The sequence below is a fragment of the Antedon bifida genome, chromosome 9 (assembly GCF_963402885.1).
Source record: "Antedon bifida chromosome 9, ecAntBifi1.1, whole genome shotgun sequence".
In the NCBI taxonomy this organism is placed as follows: Eukaryota; Metazoa; Echinodermata; class Crinoidea; order Comatulida; family Antedonidae; genus Antedon; species Antedon bifida.
The window spans coordinates 3,961,553-3,987,439 of NC_136234.1; the positions used below are offsets into that span (position 1 = coordinate 3,961,553).

At 32.8% G+C, this 25,887-nt stretch overlaps 2 protein-coding genes and 1 long non-coding RNA gene across 3 annotated transcripts; 2 read left to right on the forward strand and 1 right to left on the reverse strand.

Moving 5' to 3' along the window:
* Window positions 1–419: 419 nt before the first annotated feature.
* LOC144852572 (uncharacterized) lies at window positions 420–24,723 on the reverse strand. Its single transcript, XR_013614309.1, has 3 exons — window positions 24,533–24,723; window positions 2,334–2,388; window positions 420–1,118 (listed from the first exon to the last, which is right to left on the reverse strand). It is a non-coding gene; the product is annotated as an uncharacterized LOC144852572 (long non-coding RNA).
* LOC144852554 (visual system homeobox 2-like) lies at window positions 780–13,491 on the forward strand. Its single transcript, XM_078710445.1, has 5 exons — window positions 780–1,140; window positions 6,836–6,932; window positions 7,652–7,775; window positions 12,732–12,906; window positions 13,022–13,491. Exons 1-5 carry the CDS (start codon window positions 780–782, stop codon window positions 13,354–13,356), a joined length of 1,092 nt encoding a protein of 363 aa, XP_078566571.1. The 3' UTR covers window positions 13,357–13,491.
* Window positions 18,834–23,480, forward strand: LOC144852063 (uncharacterized). The gene is made up of 10 exons (XM_078709757.1): window positions 18,834–18,972; window positions 19,302–19,480; window positions 19,577–19,801; window positions 20,144–20,230; window positions 20,394–20,499; window positions 20,737–20,767; window positions 20,921–21,029; window positions 21,694–21,808; window positions 22,479–22,585; window positions 22,782–23,480. Exons 2-10 carry the CDS (start codon window positions 19,321–19,323, stop codon window positions 22,967–22,969), a joined length of 1,128 nt encoding a protein of 375 aa, XP_078565883.1. The 5' UTR covers window positions 18,834–18,972; window positions 19,302–19,320; the 3' UTR covers window positions 22,970–23,480.
* Window positions 24,724–25,887: the final 1,164 nt, after the last annotated feature.

Below are 25,887 nucleotides of genomic sequence, written 5' to 3' on the forward strand. Positions count from 1 at the left end.
ATCATGTTTTTTTATAACATAATGTAATTTAGATCATAATTCACAATCACTTAATCAATGCAATTAAAATGAAAATCATAATGCTTCATTTCTTAACCATAACCTAAATTGCTTGTTTTGCAAACATTATTATATCCCGATGATGTCACAATAGTTCACCAATAGCATTCGTTGTGTGTACTGCGTACTCCATTAAAGTTAAGCGCGCCTTAGTTTGATCAACCAATCAGTACGTACCAATTGAGAAGAGCATGCGTATTAGCACGCGCCATCAGTAACAATTGACCAATAGCATGTGTTACCTATATTTAGCTTAGTGATAATTGCGAAAATCTTAAAGTAAATCAGCCAATCAAATAACTCACCCTATGAGCATGCGCATTGGACAGTACTCATCAACAGCCGAAGCGAATGAAATGTTATGTCTACTGTACCACTTTCGTAAACGTTGTATTTGATTGACGTTTGCTAGCATTGATATGTCAATTAGTGGGCGGTCGATGTTGATTAGACAATAGCTAATTAGATACTACTTGCGGATAACTAACTCATTGATGTTTACCTTTTCTTGCTACATTACCTTACACCGTTACAAAATCTGCTCATCTTGTCACTTTCGGGAAACATCCACGCAATTAAATCTGGTAACTCCTCAAACCAGACAACAACCAAAAGGCTATAAACGACAGATTTTCCACAGCTCTTCATGTTTCAAAAGAAATAAACATTCTTGATAAAACTAGGAAATCTGCATGTGAATATACATAAACAAATGACAGATGTGTGGACGATTTCAAAGGGAGATTTACACTCTGTTTCAGGACAAAATGCATCCGAGATCACCCTCGACAAATAGTTCACTTTCGTCGCCGAGTTCACGTAGCTCCGGCCCGACAACACCTCAGCGATGTCCGTTTGCGATTCACGAACTTTTGGGGCTAGGGGATACGGAGAAGCAAAGTCCTCGGCCGGCACCTGTGCTTAGATCGCCGACGTTTTTCGGTTTTCCGCATGATTTTCCTCTGCCTATGTATTTTGGAAAGCCTGCATATGTTCCTTCTCTCGCGCTAGGTTTTCAAAGTGGTTTACTGCAAGCAAGGCAACCATCCCATGAACAACTTATATCACGGACATCATCCGGTAAGAAAAAAAAAATTATATTACTATTTACTATGTTTATTTATTTCTATATATCATAACAATTGATAATCATCATTTTGAAAGAATCGATGAAGTTGTGTCAGAGATGAACAGTAACGTTTTTCTTCCAAATGCTTATTAGGCCTAAATAATTGTCATGTACGTAGACTTACTAGGCTTAGCTTAGAAAATAAACAATTATTTCATACATAAAAATAACAAATATTACTATAGATTCGTTTAGATATGATACAGTACGAGCTAAAAGAACAAATTGAAAAAGTTGGATTTATCAAAAAAAATGTTTTATTTGTTAGGATGTTGCAACATTTCATATACGAATGTGTAATTCTGATCAGGATCCTAACTGAAAGTAAACTAGAATGTATTTTAAGATGTGATGTAAAACAAATACGTTATATAACTAAGCCTATTATTAGAGTGCAGTAAAGAGTTTTGGTCTTTTTTTCGTTATATGTAACAAGGTTAACTATTGAATATGCAAATGAAGCATTTGGACGAATTAATAATCCTATATGCATATAGGCCTATAAATACAAATGCAATCAGATAATATTGAAATTAGCATTAATTTGTTGCGTATTTGGATTGAAAGCACATAACCCATCAACGAAACTTCCATTTTATTGTATGAAAATATATTTCTAGTGCGATTCATTCGTTGACCTCTCTCAACAATTTGAAGAAAAAGCCGAAATTAATTTGGTTATTGTACTAACAACATTATATAATAATCAATCTTAGATTTGCGTCCATTTTCCCCCAAATAGGGCTTAAATATTCGTGCTGTGATTCGCACACATATACGATATTATATTATTTCATGATGTGTCATCCCGGTTGCCATTCTTCTTGTTTATCATTTTCTCTTTCATTATCGTGTAAAATGGCATATGTTTAATATGATTAGTCGATGATTGAATTTAGTGTTAGTCTGAAATCAAATTAATTCATTTATTCCATGTAATTTGCTCAGAGAAATGCTAATTTGCCCACTAATCCAACTGCGATACAGTTGAGGGACTTCGTAACCCGTTGGTGTGGAAAAATAAGTAGCCTACGTAAAAGTTAATAATGATCATATTATTATGCTGGTGGTTTTATGATATTCTTCATATTTTTGTAATTTGCACTGCCCTTACAAGATAAAATGATTAAAAAATAAGACATACACAAGATTTTTGTTCTTGTCCTGAAGGGTCTGTAGGCCTCGTAAGTTATTCACTTCTGTAGAAAGAAAATCAACAAAAATACATTTTTCACTCATAAAAAGACAAAGAAACGGTTAAATTTAACCAAAAGCAATAGTCTTTAGGTATCTTTTGCTTTAAATAACCTTTTTTTCATGATTTTTTTATTTTTTCGATCCAGTTTTTGGTCAAAGGGAACAACTTTTATGTGACATTAAGATGGCATAGGCCTATTCAAATAAAAAAAAATGTTAAATATTTTTTTAGGGGGACAATATCTTTAAAGTTTCCATATATGTTTTAAAGTTTCTTAAATATAGCACTACTATATATATAAAAAATCAGTGACGTGATGTATACGCGCGCGTACACAATCCGTTCATTATCATCAACATTTGTACGCGTCAAATGGTGCATATTCGTGATATATCATGAACGAAACATCAGATTTGATAAATACGCACAATGACATAAATATTACAAGTAGTTGTTGAAAGTACTAGATATCATAAAGTATTGATGTACGAGTATGTGACATGATCGAATCCTCTCTTATTCAACAACTCTTCTTTATTGACAACTATGCTTTTGCTACAACTCATTATTTTATTAATACTGACAGCACAAATGTATATTCAATTCAAACACAATGTATGATGTACACAAGGATACTATAAGAGTGACAGAATGAACAGTGGGTTATTTATGGTCAGACTTAGGCCTATACAAATCTATACATCTACAATGTAAATTCCCGCGTGCACTGACAGCCGAAACCCCTCTCTCATCTCCACATCTACCTTTCCAAAATAATGATTATGTTTCGAGGCCTAGGGAATGTAATGCACCTAAAGTTTATCGCCATGAATCAGATTTTACTGTATCGGGTAATTAGTAAAAATTACAGATTTTCCGCCACATCTTCTTATACAAAATATACAAACATATAAATGACAGGAAAAAATATGCTTAAAAATTATAATATTTATAACAATGTATGATAATAAAGGTGGGACGAACCCATACAAGACAAACAACAAAATCCGAAAACCAAAAATATAGGTACAGAGAGAGCTTGATTAACTATTCTGATAACAATACTACTATAGAGAGCAAACATGATACCATAACATTTTAAAAAGTGAACAAAAAAATCGAGTCGATCCAATATTAAACATATTAAATCAAAATTTAATATAGCTTAAATCAAAATATTAGTTACAAATTAATTAGTAATTTCCTTGATGTTCTAATGAATTATTCCGTACTTGTAATACACTTCGTTTAACGTCGACACGTTGATATAAATAAGCAATTATTGTTATTAATAATATGGCATGTATTCCTATAGGAATAGAAGCCACCTTGAAAATCTGAAGTATACAAAACATTTTCATGATTAAGACTAGGTCATTAAACTTTTCCTTGTTACGAAAATCTTTAAAAAATGCTAGAAACCATCAACGTTAATTAACTATAAAGCACTCGGTTGTAATATATTTCATTGTAATCTGATGTACAGATGGGCGAGAGAAGCCTGTAATTTAAAGTAAATCGTATTAGCGTCATCATTGCAGTCACTTAACGGCCACTACTGCCTTTCGTCCGCGTATCGAACTTACTCGTGAGATATAGTTAGGCCTACTTCTGCCTAAATAGCATTCTCGGCGACTTAGTCATACGTGCCAGTGAGTGGCTTGCTCTGGTTATGATAGCTACTTTGTAATCAACACAATGTCTTAGATTTTAATTTTTAGAAGACGATTTTGTACAAATTATTAATACAATGAATGAAAAGCGATGACACGAATGATAAGTTGGATTGGGATATGTGAAGACATGAATTCGAGACCTATGTCAGTTTTAGGCCCTATATGCTGTCGTCCATACCAATATCCCATGTATAATCCGGTTTAAAATGAAGACCATTAAAACTGTGCCATCACAAAATTTATTTTTCGATGGTCCTATTATGTTGATAACGAAATTATTTAGTTCGTTTATTATTCGCAAATGATTTCTTTGTAGATCATAATTATATTAAATTGCTAAAAACAACGTCTTAAAATTTAAAATGACAATTTTAACATTGAAATGTTTCAGTTAAGTTTCTAATCATCATGATTTTATTTTTTATTTAAATATTGTTAAAATAAATAAAAATAAAATCAGCTAAACAACTGAAACAACAAGACAGTTTATTTTAATTACAATGATGTATCAATATCATCAATATTTATTTTTAATATCACTCCTAAATTTTTGAAGAAGTAAAACAAAACAAATGCTTAATTTTTAACGTAAATATAATAAGTTAAAATTAGCCAACATAATAGTTATTATAATCGTTAAGTAAATAGGCCTATATTCTTTGCTGATCAAACGAATAAATAATTAATAAATAAATATTAAAATTTATTATTAAGTAAATTCTTTCTAATTGACTTTTTCATTCATTTTGTGGCTGATATGTATTGTACATACAGAATGACATCTGTTGGGAAACTGTCTGTATAAGGTCCACTGGACCACGGTATCTGTGTTACACTACACGTCATACGGCTCGTAATCGTGTAATACAAGTAGTGTTCGGTAACAGATCGGTAGTGTTCGGTAGCGTTGAGTAGTAGATCGAAATTAATTCAATTATCTGTAATGATATTTTAGCAAATGTGTCATGGTAGTTTACCTTCTCGCCAGATTAGCTCAACCACCAGACGACCCACGTCCCCGATTCCACACAGCGCGTGTCGGAGTGTGTCGTGCAGAACGCTACCATAATACACCATACAAAGAGATTCAAAAAAACCTATAATTTCAAATAATGTTATTTATATTGAATGCATTTTAATGACTCTGTTATCCTGTTTGTATTAATTGGAGCACTTCATGATTAGTTAGTTACATTATAAGTTGTTTTAAATGTAAATATATACATAATAAAAATGATGAATTAATTATAACAAAGATATTAATAAAATAATCACTACCTAATGTAAGTTATCACTTATAAATGCATGGCCTAAGTAATTGAATGGTAGATAAGGGCATAATATCAGCAACGCGGGTTAAGCATGACAAAGGAAATATGTCATTTTTATAAAAGTTACAAAATCTGCTTTTTGTTACTACAGTATATCATCATTGACATAGATACTAATGGTATAAAATATTTGTATGGTTGTTTGTTATACAAAAAATAGTTTGCACAACACGCGACAATATTGGGATTGATTGTATGTAGGCACTACTGGAAAGGTTAAAAAAACTATATTTGAAAACAATCCGGGAGGAAGGAGTGGGAAGGGGCATGGGTAACCGCTCTTGAGCGGGTATCTTTCCAGTTATCTAAAGATCGCTATACGAACATGTTACCGTACTGAAGAAGCCCACCCCGAGCTTGGTTTATATTAGTACATAGTGAACATTTTGACTATGAATGATAATTAATGTAATAATATAATTTTAAACACTGAATTGGTCAATAAAATATTTTTTATAAATAATATGAACTAATTCAATACTTGAATACTTGTAATAATTTGTAAAACAACAACAAAATGTTGGCTTTATGCAATACATATACGAAGTGGACTGTGATTACAACTATGCTACTAAAATATAAAGTGTCATAATAAAATGAAATCTCATGAATGTTTTGAGTGAACGAGTCTTGGAATAACCATGGCATAATTTAAGTGGCATTGTTTGGCACAAAGTGCCCTCCTTACTGTCTTTTTATCATTACACTAAGTCGATGAGATTACGGTTTGATTCCTCTTGTTATGTTTTCTCGCCTCTTTTCATCGTAAAATAACCTGCACTCTATCGTACACTGTTCATTGTACTTAGCCGGCATGAGGCCGATGAAACGTTGACCAGATTGAAGAGTTCGTGCGGAGAATGTATCATTTACCCGTGGAGTTGTTAGTGGATATCTGCGTATTTGGAACGACTGCTCCCTCTTAAGCTATGCCCTATCAAACAATACTGTTTGAAGATAAGTAGTGGACACAGAATAGTGTTTATGTCCATGTGTTAAATCAAACCTAGGAAGTTAATGCCATTCAAAAATACAAAATCTCTGACTTTTATTCCAAAAACTAAGATGGAAATCTTGTGCAAAAAATCCTACTTTTTTTTTTGCTAATTGAACATAAAACTTTCAAATAATCTCATACCGAATTTAAGTAGGCTTATTTAAAAAAATGTGTTCACATGGGCCTGGCCTGGTACGTTTATCAAACCTTTTGCTTAAGTCATGATAGTTAAGTACTTAAGTGAGAGGCACCGAGGCTTTAATTATCTAACCAGTTTTTGTATCTTTAAGGAATGGATTTATATATTTTTGGTAACTGACATGATTTAAGCCCAATCTAAGATTTTTTGCTAAGCAAGTTTGATATGTACATAAGACATTCGCGTGTTTGCTGATTTGGGTCACTATGTTTGAACTCAATAATATAATTAATCTTCAATTTTAGATACTGATGAAGATCATATTGAAAACACGAGAGTGGTTAGTCCAACCTCAACGATGAGTGCCACAAACAAAAAGAAAAGGAAAAAGAGACGCCATAGGTACGTTGCTGTCAGTCGGTCAGTGTGTCCAGACAAATTTTCTCATTATCCATGGAGGGGATCGAAAAGATATTTTGTAGGCCCTGCTTGCTCCACCTGAACAAATTAAAGAGTGACAGATTAATGATATCCGGTTTGGACTTTAAAAGTGTATGCTTGTCAACGCGATTACAAGAAAGTTGACGCTTTTTGTTCGCCTGAAGGCAATCTGGTTCGTTCAGATCCTTAAATTCCATGTGAAAAAACTCAGTCAGTAGCGCCTTACGTTTGCTTTGATTGGCGTGATGTCATCTCTAGGCCCCTACATTGTCCAAGGTGAAGCAATCGTCTGCTGCTAAAGGCTACTTACTATAAATATTGTGATTTTCATGTATATAGTTGTATAACATTGTTGAACTTTCTATTTTGGAACGTTTAGTTTTTATTCAAAGTTCCAGTCTAGCTCAATGTTTTCTACTTAATTACCCTAATTTTGTTTAGAAACTTCTTCAAACTGTCATTCTAGAATTAAAAACACTAAACTTAATTACCAAGTGTGTACATCGTTAGATAATTTACTCAAGTTTCATACACTGTCACTCAAACTAAACTTGACAGAATTTAAGCTACAGCTATGATAAAGCTAAAATGTTTAGTACTCAATGTTAAAAGCTTGTAAGTTGTAGTAGTTATGTAGTGCACTGTATATTATAATATATTAACATTTCGTTCTTCTACAGAACTATTTTTACCAGTTACCAGCTTGATGAGCTTGAGAAAGCGTTTGGAGACGCCCACTATCCGGACATTTACGCCCGTGAGGTACTCTCACTTAAAACAGACCTCCCTGAAGACAGAATTCAGGTAGGCATAGGTTAATAATACAAAACATGGTTACATCCTTTGATTAAAAAAAAATCTTTAGGAGGACTTTCTTACTTAGGCCAAAATGGTACTCTGTTTACTGTGGTGGGTTTATGCATACTGTATGATGGAGTTGTTTCATCTATTTCTAAATTTCCGTACTAATAATTATAAAAACATGTGATGTCATGCCCATATATGGACATGAATATGTCATATCACTACCATATTTAAGCATATCATTTGGGCACATCACACTTTTTAGACAGAGGTTAAGGTTGTGTCTGTCCAATACAAGTACTATTTGATATTATGTGAATCTGCACAAAGTTTGAATGGTGGAAATTGAAACATTTTACGCATGGTCAAATTAAGTCTTGTTTTATTGTCTTCGGTTTTATAATCATTATCAGTGTAATCAGTGCTAAACTGATATACATGTTTGCACCTGTAAGAACCAAAGATTGTTTTTAATACTTTTATAATATTAGACCTAACGTTGAGTTGTGGATTAATGGTGTATTTTCAATGAATACATTTCCATTTCATTTCTCTAATTATACAGCCTGATTTAAGTAATTAAATTGACAAATGTTTTATATATGTATTACACTAAGTTTGCCATTTAATATCCTCTCGTAGTTTATTCTTACGAAATTGCTAATAATCCGCTTATATTGCCTTATTTCATGATTAAAGTTATTTAAAATTCAAAAAAGGCTTTACGCCACATCATTGATGAGAAATTAGACAATTACCAGATTGAGGGAGGCAAGTGTTTTTTCTAAGGCATAATATTATTACTGCACAGGAGACGCAAGCAAATAAGATATAATCGGCTTAAGTTAAGCTTCTTCGTGCTTTAATAAGTAACATCATATGTAAAATTAACACTTCTTATTTCTGTCGTCGTCTCTTTGGGCGATTGTTAATCTTACTTTTCAAAATCAGTTCAGTTAAAGCATTTAAAGAGAATCTAAAGGCCACGAAACATGTACTTCTGTCTGTGATTATAAACGATGATGTAAGCTATAGAAAATGCTTGATTGTGGGTGGGTGACCAGCCAAACCGTGAATAAGCAATGCGCGTTCAAATACTGATAACTTTTAATAGTACGCGCGCGTCTTTACTCATACGCGCGCGTCTTTAATAATATGCGCGCGTATTTAATCGTACGCGCGCGTAATTAATCGTACGCGTGTTGTCAATGACGAATTGCCCAACCTGTGCTAGTTTTCAAAGATATTTATATCATATTATTTTTTATTACATCGCTTTTGGCAAGAAAACTAATTTTCTTTAAGTGAAGCAGGATTTGGTATCGAGACACCACACATTAGACGTGAACGAATTATCATTGCATATTTCGATAATCTGATCCATTAGAATGAGTGTTAATAAGGCCTAATGATTCCATTGCAACATTATTCTAATTAATAGAACATGAACAGAGTTTAAAATTCATCGTAAATAAATCAAAATACGGCTTTAGGCAATCTTATATTATATTGTATGAAATTATGGAATAACTACTCGTCTGCCTTCAAGTTAAATCACTCACTGGGTCAATCCAAAACAGATAAAGAGCATGTGAATTCATCTTTTTTTGTAAAAACGTCTATCTATATCAAAACCGTTAAGCCTACCTGATAATTAGTTATAGGCCTAAATTGTTTTCAATTTCTTAATCTCTTAATCGTGGCTTTTTGTTATTGTTGTTATTTTTTGGTAACCTTGCTAATTGATTAAATTAATTAAAGTTTAATCGAGGGCTCATTGTAAACCAAAATATTAATGTATACTCAAGCATCGACGATAAATAATTACTTCATTATCAATTATTGCGGATGTATCACTTGTTGTAATGAATAGAATAGCGAAGGGCGTTCGTGATGATATTAGATACTTACCATTATAATTAATAATGTTAATAATTACGTAATAAAGTCTAAATATGAGAATCTTGTAAATGTTGTATCAACAGTCTAACGAAGATGAAGATGTTGGAAATTACCAAACATTGTTTGTATTGCCTTGTCTTTTTAGTGTTTTTTTTTAGTGATACGCTAAAAACCGAACCAAACAGGCAGACATCTATAATACAAAACAAAATTATTTCTTTCCAAAAATATGACTCAACGTTAACAACTTTTCGTTTATTAAATTAGACATCTGTATTTATGGCAAAACTAGTTTATTTTATTGCAATCATTTTGAATATAGCATGGCATTTTCTGCAGATATTATCACCAATAAATTCCTTTTTCTGAACATCTTGCTCAACTATTACTCCTAATGTCCTGATCGCTGCAGAGATTTGTTTATATGACAAGATCGTAATCAGGCTTAGATGTTTTGACATTGGTAACAACTTTAATATAGTCTGATGTGTTTTGGTATTGGTAGAAACTTGAAGATAAAACTATTTTCTGATGTGTTTTGGTATCGATAAAAACTATTTTCGGATGTGTTTTGGTATTGGTAAAAACTTGAAGATAAAACTATATAGTCTGATATGTTTTGGTATTGGTAGAAACTTCAAAATAAAACTATAGTCTGATATATGTTTTGATATTGGTAAAAACGTTAAAATCAACTATATTAATTAACTTTGGTATTGGTAGAAACTTGGAGATAAAAAATGATAAAATTTCCTTTAAATAACTAATTTAAAGTCGTTAGTTTTGAAAAAATGGCATTTGTCAAAGAAAGTAGTCACAATCCGGTTCAACGACTCTCTTAAAACCTAATCAAGTTTATTAACTTTCCAACAAAATCCTATAATTCACATTCGATGATTAAACACATTTTTATTCTATCAATTATTACATAAATTCTAGTTTTATCAAGATGACACGTTTTCGATAAACTTGATTGAGAAATATTTTGATTTGTTGTATCTGATCATTTTGTAACGGATTTGCATGTTATCAGTGTCTAATCTTTACTCGCAACTCGTCATTTGAATAATTTAAAGACTATTAATACAACTAAAAGGATGGGTAATTTCGTATAAAGTATGTCTAATGCGAGATAGAACACAAGAAAAATAGATTATATTTACAAGTTTAATCTGTGAGAAGATTTGTAAATTATCTCGCCTGAAGCGTCGTGCAGAACAATCATGTATATTCGGATATTAGATGTAATTACGAATTTAGCCATAATGAAAATGTTACCATCATAAATCAGCTCCTTATACTGATTCTATCCAATTAATTTGATTATAATTATTGGGAGGACAAAGGCATGGGTGTATGTAGATGGATGGTACACTACGACAACATAGGAGACAAATAGTAAACGTCACAACGTATTGAGTCTCTTGTAAGAAACAGATTAAGATATAAGTAATTAATACATTTAATTATAACAACATAACTACTTACAATAAAAGATCAACAGTGTAGTGAATTAATCGCGTAGCCTTAACATCAAAATTTACAATTACAAGTTGTTTTGATGAATTAAATGTTAAGGCAACAAGACTCGGAAAAATTCTTATATTCATGTAAAACGTACTTAAATCATATTTAAACATATTCAAAATAAATACACATTATTCATATAGTCTACTGTATATTTTTCTTATACATAATTATTCCATACATTACTCTGGTAGAATACCAGCAGCAGTTTTCTCCAATTATTCGTTCCAACTTCAGCTGTTGTGGAACAAGCCTGTGGAGATTACACAATGTAGAGTTCAACAACATATTGTTACTCTTGATAGAAAATGTAAACAATCTTTATTTTCGTGATGTCAGGTGCTGATAATTAACCATAACTTTTAATTCAGTGATTTTTAAAATACTAAAGCACGGGTTGAGCTGAATACGACTTCGCCAGAACGATTTCTCCAGTAAATGTGTACTAATTTTGGCTGAAATGGACTAATCTAACAGTTACGATACCTTTACGTAAATAAAGTGGACCAATCACATTTCGATACCTTTACGTATTAACCAAAGTGGACCAATCACACAGCAGTTTCTTTTTACAAATCGTCTCCTTCCTGTCGGATAAGAGTTCGTTGTTTACAATTTGTTGTCTTCTTAAAAACTCTTCAGACGCGTTGATCTTGTTTACTTTGATATTAAATAATATCTTTGAAGTGTTTTCGCTTTACCACTTCAACTGTTGTGTAGACTTGCAGAATCAACGAATTCTGTGTTATTTTGCAAAAATTAAGCTACTAAACAGCTAGGAATATCTTGTTAAGAACTTTGACAGGCGTGAAAATAAGGGTAATGGAAAAAAGTACAGATGGAATAAGGAAAACAAGCTAGCGTGCGTGTCGTATGAGGTCATGGACGATGGTTCGCTACGAGCCGCGTAAGAATACTTGTGGAGTAGCGATTAAACGGCTTGCTCCACATTTACATGAACCCCTGACGAACACACTGTTCACTTTCCATACAAATACTTTTATCATATACTAATATGTAGAACTATTGTAAAATATACCTCTTGTAAATGCTTGTTCAAATGCAATTTATGAGATTAACATCAGTTTTAAAGATAAATTCGTCGTTTTATGATAAAAAGTGACTAAATCTACGAAATTAATCATTACTATCGATTTGTTATCGGAAATAAGTGTTTTTAAGTTAGGTAATCGAAATAACAAGCTTCCGTATCTTACTTATTTTTAATAATTATCTATAATATAATATAATATTTTTCTCCACAACTAGTTCTCTTCACCATATAATATCAGTTGCACTTTGTATTAATGATTTTAAGTATCTATATCCAAATACGCAGTGTTTCAACAAAAATGATACATTTTAAATAATCATTTTAAGTTTATTGAGTGTAAAATTGGTTTAGGCAACATAGGGCTGATATTAGATACAAATTAACAATATTCTTTGCTTTCAATTTATCAATTCATTCATCAATTTATTATTTCATTTAAATATTAAATGTAATAATTTACTTCAATTTTCTAGGTGTGGTTCCAGAACAGACGTGCCAAATGGAGAAAGAAGGAAAAGACGTGGGGTAGAAGCAGTGTGATGGCCGAGTATGGTCTGTATGGTGCTATGGTACGCCATTCGCTACCGTTGCCAGAAAGTATATTGAAATCTGAAAAGACTGGCGAACCTTGCGCTCCATGGCTACTTGGTGAGTGAGTCACAGATGCCTAAAACAACATTCGAAATAGTTTTTAGTATGTAGTAACATAATCAAATGCAATGGGATTCCAAATTAAATGTATGTTATTTCTTGATTTCTTAAGGTATGCATAAAAAATCAGTAGAAGTTGGTGAAAATGCGAGCGACGAAGAAGGTACCAAATCGGAACCACTTTATAAGGAAATTGAACCGAAAACGTCGAGCGGTGGCGGAGACGACACGGAGGCGATACGATCCCACAGCATTGCCTCTCTACGGGCCAAGGCATTAGAACATAGTGCTAAGGTGCTTAGCGAATGCAGGCTAGCAAAAGACACCTTTACCAGCAGTCATGACGAACCATCAAAGAGATTAGACCCGATGAAAAAGGATGACATATCAGATGAAAATATTGACATCATAAATACGGATGATGACGTCACAAATCATAATTGTTAAAATCTTTGCATTTATGTGTTCGTTCGTTTGTAAATACTATTTAAGAATTCATTACTCTTCAAGTTGAATTTAGATTTTATGTAAATAGATTTTAAATGATATAGTATGTGTTGCATTTCAATTGTTTGTATCGTATGATAGGGCCTATTAAAAATAGACTTTTTATATTCATATTCAATAATATTAGGAACCTGTAAAATGTATTTTAAACACTTGTAATTTAGAAATTCAAATTATTACTATTATTTGTCAATAGTAATCAATAAAACTGAAATCAATTTAATCATAATCGATGTTAAGAAACTTATAAAGGCCAATTTACACAGACGAGCGGTAACAGTAAGCGGGAACCGCGTAGCTTGTCCCATATAGAATCTGTATTAATTATCCTGAACGGAAACTATAGATTCTATATTTTTATTACCGTTACCGCTCGTCTGTGTAAATTGGCCTAAACAGATACAAAAAGCGTTTCTGAATTTCAATTCGATTTTTTTTAAACGCCTTATTTATTTACACGTTTTCTATTCACATTATTAATTTCTATGCCAAACATATAATAATAATATTATATATAATTAATAATAATATAATAATGTATGCGATTATACTCGTTATCCACTAAATTGAAAATACACTATTGACATTGTATTCCATATTGGTGGTAGTAGAGGGCATTTAATTACAATTTCAGTGCAATTAATAAGCTCTGTCTACACTATTAAACTTTATGTGACAACAAAAATGTGATGTGCCCATATATGGACATGATGATGTCATATCACTATCATATTTAAGCATATTATCATTACAATATTTGGGCACGTATCACACTTTTTTTTGTCAAACTAGTTTCATAGTGTAGACAGATCTTTATTCGTTTTTATACCACATTAAACAAGCTGAATTCAGTATATCAGTGCTTAGAATTGTGTTATTTATCATTCTTGTTTGACTACCAATGCCCAGTAAGGACTTTTAATAATCAGTTTTCGTAGTTTATGATTTTGGCTGTGGTAATGATAATAATGATGAAGATGAAGAATGATAACGATGAAGATAAGGGATGATGATAATGATGAAGATTATGATGATGATGATGATGATGATGATGATGATGATGATGATGATGATGATGATGATGATGATGATGATGATGATGATGATGATGATGATGATGATGATGATCGTACGCGTACGTACGGTATTGGTTGTTTCTTTACTTTTCGATCCCAAATCCTTCCCACCATACATTGTGCAATGACATTCCTTGCGCGATATCGAGCTCTTTGCGATAACCCGTATAGAGACCCAGTTTTCAAAATATACTTTCACAAAATCATTCCTTTCGCTTAGTGTACAGCAAAATGCAATTCTTCAAAGTGCTACATAATTAAATTATTTTAGAGGCTGATTAGTGTATACTGCTAATTAACAACGACCAGTAGTAGTCTGAACAAGCAGGTTTATTTGTACAAGGCTTTGTGTCCATATGAATTATCAATTATTGCCTGCGAGAGCCATGTTTCGGCGGCCTAATTCTCTATCTACAGCTTCCACTGTTAAACAAATGTGTGCTTTCATTTGCGACATGTCGTAATTAGATTTAACTGAATTAGTTCGTTAGTTAAATGTATCGAGTTGTCTTGAATACAACCAAGTCAGGTAATATGATATTTCTAAACAAATCTAGACAAACGAATCATGAACAACAGATTCGATGTGAAAGCCTAAAAGTCAACTAAAACGATGTTCACCAAAGATCTTTATGAGGTTTTATTTACTGCAACAAAATTGGTCTAAAAATGGTCATAAATGTGATCCTTTTTGGATTTTGTCGTTTTGCATTGTGAACAAAAACTTTTTGGTAAAATGGGCCTAAATTAAAGATAAAAACACCACACAACACACGAAACAACCGAGAGAAAGTGATTTAACACGACCACCAAGTCAGGGAGCACCTCTACACGTTGGAGTCCAGAGAGTCTCTCTTCTACTGTACTCTCAGCGGTTTGAATTAATCTACCTACATCTTAAAATGTACCAAATATATAACTGGGATATAACTCCCCAGGAACTTGTGAGATAAAAGTGTATACACGGAGGAGTTAGGCCTACACGTCTTCTTCTCAACGTGCAATGTGGTTGAGCCTGTTGATGAATCGGCTTTTAACCGTTAGGCCTACTAAAGTGTAATTTGACATAACGTTTCCGCTACATTTATTTGACAGAGGTTTGATTGACGTATGTCACATGACAGTGTTAACCTTCACGCTTCAGTAATCATAATGTTTTGTCGACGTCGAATCACTTGACATTTAATTCGTAATTGCTACGTTCAGGCTACTTTTGTTTATTATTACCATGGAGGTATACCTCCATCCATGTTATCACTATACATTTTAGTGGTAACTTCATAATACACTGGTAGGACTTCGTAACAATCAAATGTTCGTTAAATTAACTCTTCCCTGGTCTTTGGTATTAGTGTCTAATTACGGGAGTTTTCGATTTGCGACGAACGACGAACTAACGCCCGCAGAGGAGGAAGACCTCCCCAAAGTAAGCTATCTCCTGTCCGAAGAATATAAAGCCATGAATAGGCCTACTTTATTTACTTTATTATTTATATTTAAACATATTTATACAGAATAAAAACATCATCGGGTATAGATAGATGTAGCACCTGTTTTACAGATGGTCCTGTTTTTAGAAAATAAAAGGTTAAAAACATGCATAAAAAACTCTTTGAAAACCAAAATAATTTGTATTTTCTATTTTAACAGGCATATCATAAATAATAATAAGAAGAAAACTCACACAATTTCTAAATTTTAAATGTTTGTTTTCAGGATTTTCGTTATCATTAGGCCTACGTTATTTCTTTATGGGTAGTAGAAATAGCAATTAGGTTTGTTTAATTTCGTAATTATTTTATTTACGGTAGGCCAAATTCATTTTCTTCAAAATAATGTTAGGCCTAATTAAAGATTGTTCATATAAATAAACACAATATTTCATACAAAGTTCTATGATTTTTCAAGACCCCGCGTGATAAATGAACTTGCTTCTTTATTGAGCCTCTAATGAGAGACTCGCAACTAATCTAATAACAACGTTGATTTTTGAATTTAATATTGGCTTCAGTTATAGGCTGTGCTCATTAATACTAGTTGTTCAGAGGCCGTCTGTGTTAAAATAATTTGATTATCAAACAAACATCGATATAGTACAATAGTTTGTCAATACGTTCACAAAATATAACCTCACCTGCCTTGATAACTCCACGAGGCTTCTTTAGCTAATAGAGTCTAACATGACATTGTGAAACGTAATGAAATTAGGCCTGCAAAATAATAGTTGTTAATGTATTGGAAGTAGAACGAGTGATATAGTGCTATTCGTTGCCATAAAGGCGGCTACCGTATTATAATTCAGTATCCCGAATCACGAATTTAATATCGGTTTACACTAGACCTATATCATTACTGGTAAATTGGTACAATTACCAGTGGTTAAATAAAGGCAGTATGTGCATTTGTATTACACAACTAGCTCGATGCATTATATACATTATGTAATTACACAATTATTGTGTATGCTACTAGGAAATGAATACCAATTTAGTATTTTTGATTTCTTGTATTGCCATCATCAATGGTTATCAACTATATGAATTAAGGTTTCCTTTCATTTAGTATTGAATTCATAATTTGAATTTGATAGACATTTGTAAATTATCTGATAGTTTATGAAGGCGGCACACCGGCCGCTCGTTACAACCGCGACATTCTAGACTAAAGCTCTGTATACACTATCAAACTTTAAGTATATATTTAAGCATATCACTAGGCCTACCATATTTGTGCACATCACACTTTTTTTGTCAAAAGAGCTTTAAAATTCACAATATTGTGAATACAAAAAAAAGCTATTTTGCTAATTATCTTTAACGTTAACAAATGTAATAAGTGCGTGTAATTTCAATAATTTGTAGCCTATTTATGTCGTTTCTATTGGAACTCTATTAAGAAATTGTGTTTTTGTTTATGGCGTAAAAGTTATAGGCCTATACTAATGTATAGGATTTTGGATTTGGGCTCCTGTGGTGTAAAATGGCATACCATCATCACTAAACGTTACGCAGTCTAATGTATACATTTAATAACCCTGTAAAACATGCAATTATCAGGTCTTTCAAATAATGGAATTAAGGAGGGGTATTATTAATGAAGTGGATTGTAAGGCCCTATCAATTAGTTTCTTTGTGACGTCATCAATTGTTGTGAATTCGCTTCAGACGATTACTAAACCGTTATGTTGTCAGGGATATAGATTGTTGTCCTTGTAAATCTCTGCTAATCAATCTCATAACAATGATGTTATTGGCTTTATTAATTGTCTATTGGCCCACTCGGTGATCGTATGAATAGGGCTGCATGATGCAGGCCTATTCATACGTCGTCCAATCACATACTTGAAATGTGAATAGTGTAAACAAAACATGATCGAGGTTTGAGCGCGGCAGTATGACTACAGTATATGTACTATGACTATACCGAACTCTTACATGTTCTGATAGTTCCGGGAACTACGCCAAATTCTCAAATTGGTGGTACACTAAACATTTTGGCTACGCAAATGTTGCCGCGGCGTTGTGTTATGTCGTCAGGCATTTGGTGTTGTTAAATCGACAGGCCACTACAGTATTACAAAATATTGAACATATTTACTTTTAAAACAGGCTGAGAGAATTTTCCTTTTTTTGACTTATTTAAAATATAAGGACGTGGAAGTGAATTTAAACTCATTTTATTTCCATATAAAACATGTTATTTTAATTGAATCGTCAAGTGCTTCTATTTGTTCTATAATCAAAATGTTACAGTATTGAACACTGTCTGTCATCTACACTAAAACCATGTAACCTAGCCTTAAGGGCGCACCATACTGAGCACATGAATAAGCCGCCACGGCACCCACCGTCACTATGACGCCAAAATGCTACTTGACTTTTAAACTAGATTTGTTCATTATAAATAACATGATATCAAGGGTTGGTACAGACAATATTTTTTAAATGGGGAGGGAAATCTCGGACCTATCTATTATAAATACCCACAAAACACGGTATTATGACATTGAGTTTAAAATAAATATAGATAGTATAATAACCACCTGTATAAAAATGGAATAATCCCATGCGCAAATTTACGACAAGGCGGTGTGGCATATTTTGTATCCATTATTTTTAGCCCTAGATTTTTAGCCCTAGACACAATTATATTCTGCTACAAAAAGACTTATGATATTATATAATACAATTATGCTATAACATTAAATTTACAGTAGACCAGCCGCCTATATATTATAAACGATTAATCACATAAATTTGCACACGTACTGTACTTCAGAAACCTGAAAAATATAGAGGGCGCTATTACAATTGTAATGGATTGTGAGGAGTAAACAAACAAACGAAGCGTCATTTTTTGGAATGAAAACATCTGATTATATTTCTATAATTATTTAGTTTATGCTTCGTGGCAACACCTATAAAATCGCTACGTACATAATAAATATATTGTTAATCTTATGTTAAAAATTTAAAATCAGGTAAGCTCGGGTAGGATGAGTTATACAATGTATAAATCCTAGGCCTGTCGTTATCGACCAGATCCCAAAATAAAAGAACCAACCAGTGAGGTGAGGGCCTGTCGGGTAGTGACAATGTGATGGGTAACGACGAATCAGGCCTAGCCTAGGTCTAGACTAAATATCTGGGGGGGCTAGGTAGGTTAGCATAGTCGTAGTATGAAATTATAGAGCACAGTACTATTACTTTCTTTGAAGTACATTTAGGCCTAGCTCTAGGGCATTAATTAATAATATCTTAAACAATAATTTAAAATACTTAATAATAGGAATTTTTTTTTCTTTGACAGCTTCTAAAAGGCAATCAATATGTCAAGTGAAACAACAGACAATTCAGTCAAGCCTGATGTGGTACAGGAGAATAATGTTGCACACAACGATTTACAATTACAAAGCGCTGAAGATACTACTAGCATGACAGGTGACGATAAGATAACAAATCTAGATGATTCTACTACCCTAACAGATGGTGTGTACTGTAGCCCATTAATTTTACATTCTATAATACAGTAGTCATTTTGAAATATACAATATTATTTAACATTGTTGTGGTTTAAATTTCTAGATTCCAACTCGTCACCCGGTGTTGAGGAAATTACTGTAACCAAAACAGATGTTGATAGATCGGAGCTGTTCACGCAAGGCAGAGATCTAGAAAAAGAAGGCAAACCAGAGGCGGCGTTAAAGCTGTACCTTCAGAGTTTGACCGGCATCCAAGAGCAGGTCACATACCCAGAGCTGCCGCAGTGCCTACATCAAGTTTCACAGATTTACTTTGCTAAAAATGAATGTATCCTTTAAGAAGTTTGTGTACCGATAAAGGTTAATGTAAAGCTTTGACTTAATGCGTTCTCCTCACACAATTTATCAAATGTTCTGTATATTGTATTGTGTGAAACAATAAACTTCATCAGAGCTGTAGCCACCAGTACAGTTGGTAAGGTTTCAACCTGACAAGTTTTTAACAACCCTGTGGTTGTCACAGTGGATTTTTCCACCACTTTAATTCTTGTGTGGCTACATCAAATTCAATACCAATTGTGATCATCCCATGCAAATCTGTTAACCGGATTTCTATTTATTATTGAGTTTTAAAATAGAATAATTACTTTCCTTCAATTAGTTTTATTAGATGAAAAAGCTGTTCATTTTATTCAAGCGGAAAAGATGTACTATGAAACAGCTCTTATAGATGCTGCAAAATTGCACCTACAGTTTAGTAAGTGATTTGTGTTTGTGGGTCTTGCATTCTCATGCCGCCATTCCGCCATTGTTAGGAGCATGATGAATGAGAATAACATTTTCAAATAAATGGAGTATGTCCGTGCAGTGCCAGTAAAACAATTTTCGCACTGATGAATTACTGTTGTTGTTGTTCACAGAGAATGCGCAAGACGGGACTACAAGTGATTCAGCCGAAACAAGCCAGAAAGCAATGAAAGCAACACAGTTTGAGAAGCTAGCAAGGCTTTGTAAAGCTGAGGGGAAGTATGTATACAGACGTACATAAAGTTGTATCTAGTTGTATCATCATGAATGTGTAACTACAGAATATTATTGAGTTGAATTTATTTTGGAAAGCCATAACATTACTAAGCTACTGATATTGAAAAAGCCCAAAAAGATAGCCCAAGCCTCTTAGAACCATATTGCCATTGTGGTTGTATTGCAGACATATATCATATTATTTTAAATGTAAAATTATTTATATTTCATACTCTACAGCCCTTATCTGGCATTGGACTATTGTGGGAAAGTGAGTTTGTCTTTGTTTTGTATGTACCTAAATAATATCAACATTAAATATACCAATTCATTGTTATACTGTACTAACTAATAAGATTACACTATAATATAACCAAGCACTTAATAATTAACAAGATTGATGAAATATTTACTTTGTTTTAAGGCAACAAAAATGTACCGAACACTTTATGGTGAAGAGCATCCCACAACCAAACAAGCTCTAGATTTATTTACAATCATATATGCTGATGTTGGCAAAAAACAGTATGCAGGTACAGTAGTAGTAGTATGACGCATACAGATAACAATTTGAAGAGAAAATGTTTGCTGATAACGAGCCTGAATTGTGCAATAAAGAATAAATACATGAAATATTAATATTTAAAGATGAAAAAAATAATAAAAATGTTGTTGAATATTCCATTTTAATGTAACATAATAGTTATCCACTTTTACCAGAAATTGGATCGAAAAAAAAATGTAATTTAAAGCAAAAATTGGTCAAATTGGCTGCCAGCCAATGGATTTTTGGTTGAATAACATTCATTTTGTAATTTTATAAGTGAAAACATGATTTTTTTCGTTTTTTTTCTATTGAAGTAATTAACTTCATTAATACTATAAAATAACATATTCAAAGTCTGATTTAATAAATCTTCATTTTTCATGTTTTTGGGGGACAATACATCTTTAAAGACAATCAATGTTAAAGTATAGATTTAACCGATTGAAAAGTGTGAATAAAATTAAACATTAGGGCCTAGTGATATACACTAACCCTATGTAAATAAAATATGACACACCTACTGAATAGAAACAAAACTACAGTTAAGTAGTATACAAATTTAGTACATTCAAGTCTGTAGTTTGTACAATAACGAAGGAAAATGAATGCATTATACAATATTTAAATTAGTTTTTTTCATTTGTATACAGAGGCAATGGAACGTAGTCAAAATGAGGAAGACTCAAGTGAAACTGTACATACTATCTTACCTAGGCTAAGTGGAGATGGAGACATACCTGCACCTAAGGCTACTCTAAAGAAACGGTTTGTTTGTTATTATTTATTTAGACTGGGCAACCTCTTCAGTCAAAGACTGGTCTCCCAGAGGGCCCGGTTATTGTCAGTTACTGTGTGTGTACTAGTTCACCGGCGACCCCTTCAGTCTAAGATTGGTCTCCCAGAGGGCCCAGTTATGGGTGGCTCTGATTGTACTAGCACACCGGGGTAACCCCCTACTCGTCTTGAAAGATGTACTAGGTTCTAGTGCACATGAACTAGATATGTACACAGGACCTACGGTTTATAGTCCTTATCCGAGAAGACTCATTTTATCACCAGAACCATGGAAAGAGTGATCTCAAACTCTTGCCAATGTTATGGCTGCGTAATTACGGTTCCACTGTCTTAACCCGCTTGGTCACTCACTTACTATGTTAAATAATAAAAGAATCCATACTGCCTCTATGCAGACCTCCCAAAAAGTGTCCAAGTATTTATACTCCACTCTATTAGGCCTATTTTGCTTAAATAAAGGCAAATCCCAAAGATGTTTGAATATCGCCCTCTATAATTGGATATATTTTGCAAAAGTATAGCGATAATTAATTTTTCCAAGTTAGGACATCTGTCTATGCACAATCAATAATCATATAAAGACAGAGAATGAAAAATGATTTACCACTGAAAGTTGTACTGTACCTGTCTATGGTTTTAGGTCCTCTTTCGATAGTAAAGATAAAGCGGATGAACGGAAGAAAAAGGGAATAAGAAAAGTAAGATTTGAAGAGGAATATGAACCTACACCAATCAAGGATGACCACGGTAAAAACATATTAACTTTAAAATGCATCTTTCCCATTTTTAAAAAAGACTTTTTTACAAAGATATTTATCATAGAAAATTTTGTTTTAGATTTTGTTGATAAACTTTGCTGGATATGATATTTAATTTAAATATATAGTATATTATATATACTGTACTAACTCTATAATATATATCAATTTTTTTATATTACTAGATGATTTTGTCATGACGTCATTAATGATGGTCCTATTTGTTCTGTGCACTGTTTTCATTTTGCTCGTCGGTTCGTACATATACTGCTACAACAAGACCGCGACATCACCGATGTGTGCCGGGTTGAAGAGCGACCTCAGTTATTATTTTATGAAAATACAGTATACTTTTAAGCACTATTTTCAGTAATTTATATTAAGTGTACAGTACCTTTGGGACACCCCTATTCAGAGGACACCCCTATTCAGAGGACACCCCTATTCAGAGAACACCCCTATTCAGAGAACACCCCTATTCAGAGGACACCCCTATTCAGGAGCACCCCTATTTAGAGGACACTCCTATTCAGAAGACACCCTATTTCATGTGAAACAAATGAGAGACAATGTTTTAAAACCCCTATTCAATTGTTGTGTCCCAAAGATGTCCCCTCAATAGAGGTTCTACTGTATTTTATTTTGTACCTAATTGTAAAGAGTTTTATTTTCGTGTTCCTTTAATCTTGTTGAAATACATTACCACAAAATATGGACCTATTTAATTGTAATATATATTTTATATTAAATAAAATTCTTTGTAAACTGCAATGTTATTTTAAATAGACACCACAAATTTTTAAATAAACTATGTCGTAAAATATGTCAAATGGTGTTTTTTAAGTTTTATATAAGTTTGCTGCATTTTTATTTTCTGTTTAACTGCGATTTTTAACAAACCTGTTTTAAATTGGATCGAATTTTCAAAGCCTTTCGGACAAAAGTGTATTATGTTTCTTAAGTTATAAATGAATAATATTATATACTATAATTGGAAGCTTTCGATTTGCGCCGATATAGGACCTACGACAAACGCATGTGTATTGTCGTCCGGACCCTAGAATCCGCCAAAGCTGTTTCGAGGTATCGCGTCCCCGTGTGTAACTAAGGCAGTCTAACAACAGGATGCTCCGGAGATCAAAGGGTTTATCTGTGGCTGCGACACAATTAGTTCTGCGCTGCGGAGTATATGTACATTGTACAGTACTGTTGACATTTGTCGCAGCCAGACATAATTTTTAAAAGACTGTTACGAGTTCCTATGTTGGCAAGGCGAGCTCAGTGTCCTGTAACTGCAAATCGAAAGCTTCCTAATGTCTTTGATATGCAACACTGCCTTGAAAGCATCTGATCAATTTGTATTGTTTATGTTCCTATACATCTTTATTATATTAATGTTAATTGATATCAATATCGTATAAAATGCACATTAATTAATGTTATGCTTTTGTTAGGAATAGTTAATTTGCTGGTAGTTTTTGTAGCATTTAGTTGATAAGTTATGTACAGATATTTGTAGAAATGTAATTGACGTGTTTTTTTAAAACTACAATTGTAATTATTATAAGTTACAAATATGTGCTTTGCCATCAATTATATAACCCGTTGTTTTTCGGAACCCCCCTCCCTGTTTTTTACTGTATTTCTATTACTATATTATTAGGCCTACTGTACTCCGTAATACTATGCTATTAGGTTATTTAGAAAAACGGTAACGAAATATACTACACAAGATAGTGGTACTTTAGTAGAATCTTCATAGACTAACTGCCTTAACTATAAATGTACTAACTATATGTGTACCCACCAATAGAGAAATAGAGATTGAAAATGTACTTTCCATGTTGGGAACGAATTAAATACCTATTGTAAAAAGTATAAACTACCAGGATGCAAAGTACGTGAACATAAACATTTATTATGTAGGCCTACTTACATGGTATAATCCGTAAATGTGATATATCTTGAACACTTCTGAGTAATGTATAATCCGCTGTTAATTCGACGCAAGTTCTCTTTCCTTGCATAGAGTTAGGCCTAGAGTCCTACAGATCGGGTTGTCGCGTCAGGTGGGCTATTCAACGTCACAACAGAATTATGTTGACATTTACATACTGTAACGGCAACCTGTCCTATATACAGTGAATGCAATTTGGAATGCCTATTGAAACGTATCGTTACATCGTATTAATAGAAACGATACATTTCAACAATTGATCTGGGCATGCATTGATTAAAAAATTCCTACAAAGCCCAATGACACTTCCACATAATTCTTGTTATACTGTAAGTGACATGCCTCGTGTTAACAACATACAGTAGTAGTAATCAAAACTAATAGTATAACGTAATTGTTAATGTTAGGTTTAAAAATAGGAAAGTGTTTTCTTTTATAGCAATGCAACACAAGTTTTAAAACAAATTAGTTAAAAAGTAGGCCATTGTAAATAGATTTAGACATTGTCGATTGATTTACTGTTTTACCCATTACATTGCGAAGACCTAATTAATTATGTATGTTTAAACTATATGTGCAATATTTAATATTGTTGTAGATATTAAGTCATTTAATCAATGGCACCACTTTAGAGGCACGAAAAAAACGCGCGTAAAAATCAGAGTTTGAACGCGCGCGTACAAAACACGTAAACTTACCATCCGTTTTAACACGCGCGTCAAAGGGCATTATTCGTGTGGTGCCAATGTTTACTTTTGATTATCAGTACAATCACCTTGATTTACACATGCGCGTCTGAAATTAATTTTATATTTACTTTGATTTTTTTGTGTGTTTTGTTTTTGGCTTACTGTAATAAAACCTTTTTAAGAGTTAATACGTGTTCATATAAATGTCTTGTGTAAACTATCAGATGCTACCATCCTTGTATGCTAGATTAGTATCCCGGCCCAGGAGTTAATATTCACTCACGGCAAGCATAATGTCATCAAGGTCATGGGCAACGAAAATATTTTCCCATATGTTTTCTACTTCCTAATAAAGGAACACATAATAATGTTATGATAACGTTAGCCGTTTAATTTACATGGATGTCTTTTTTTGTTAAATTGGTTTTGAATGAAAAACACGGAGTATCATAAAACATTGAGCGTTGGGTATTTAAATATGAAATTATTTATAAACTAAACAACAACAGTGTATTGTTAAGCTGACCATTATGTGATTGTAATGAATTATACTGGTACCTATATCACGTTTGTTCTCAAAACAAGAATATAAATCGCATATTAAAACGCATAACGGAAATAGGGGTTTAACTTCAAAACTATAAA

Bases quoted from the DNA above. Each gene is read 5' to 3' on its own strand.
- LOC144852554 (XM_078710445.1), top strand. From the start codon at position 780: ATGTGTGGACGATTTCAAAGGGAGATTTACACTCTGTTTCAGGACAAA. The intron at 1,141-6,835 runs GTAAGAAAAAAA...CTTCAATTTTAG, and splicing joins TATATCACGGACATCATCCG to ATACTGATGAAGATCATATT. The intron at 12,907-13,021 runs GTGAGTGAGTCA...TGATTTCTTAAG, and splicing joins TTGCGCTCCATGGCTACTTG to GTATGCATAAAAAATCAGTA.
- LOC144852063 (XM_078709757.1), top strand. From the start codon at position 19,321: ATGTCAAGTGAAACAACAGACAATTCAGTCAAGCCTGATGTGGTACAG. The intron at 20,231-20,393 runs GTAAGTGATTTG...TGTTGTTCACAG, and splicing joins AAAATTGCACCTACAGTTTA to AGAATGCGCAAGACGGGACT. The intron at 20,768-20,920 runs GTGAGTTTGTCT...CTTTGTTTTAAG, and splicing joins CATTGGACTATTGTGGGAAA to GCAACAAAAATGTACCGAAC.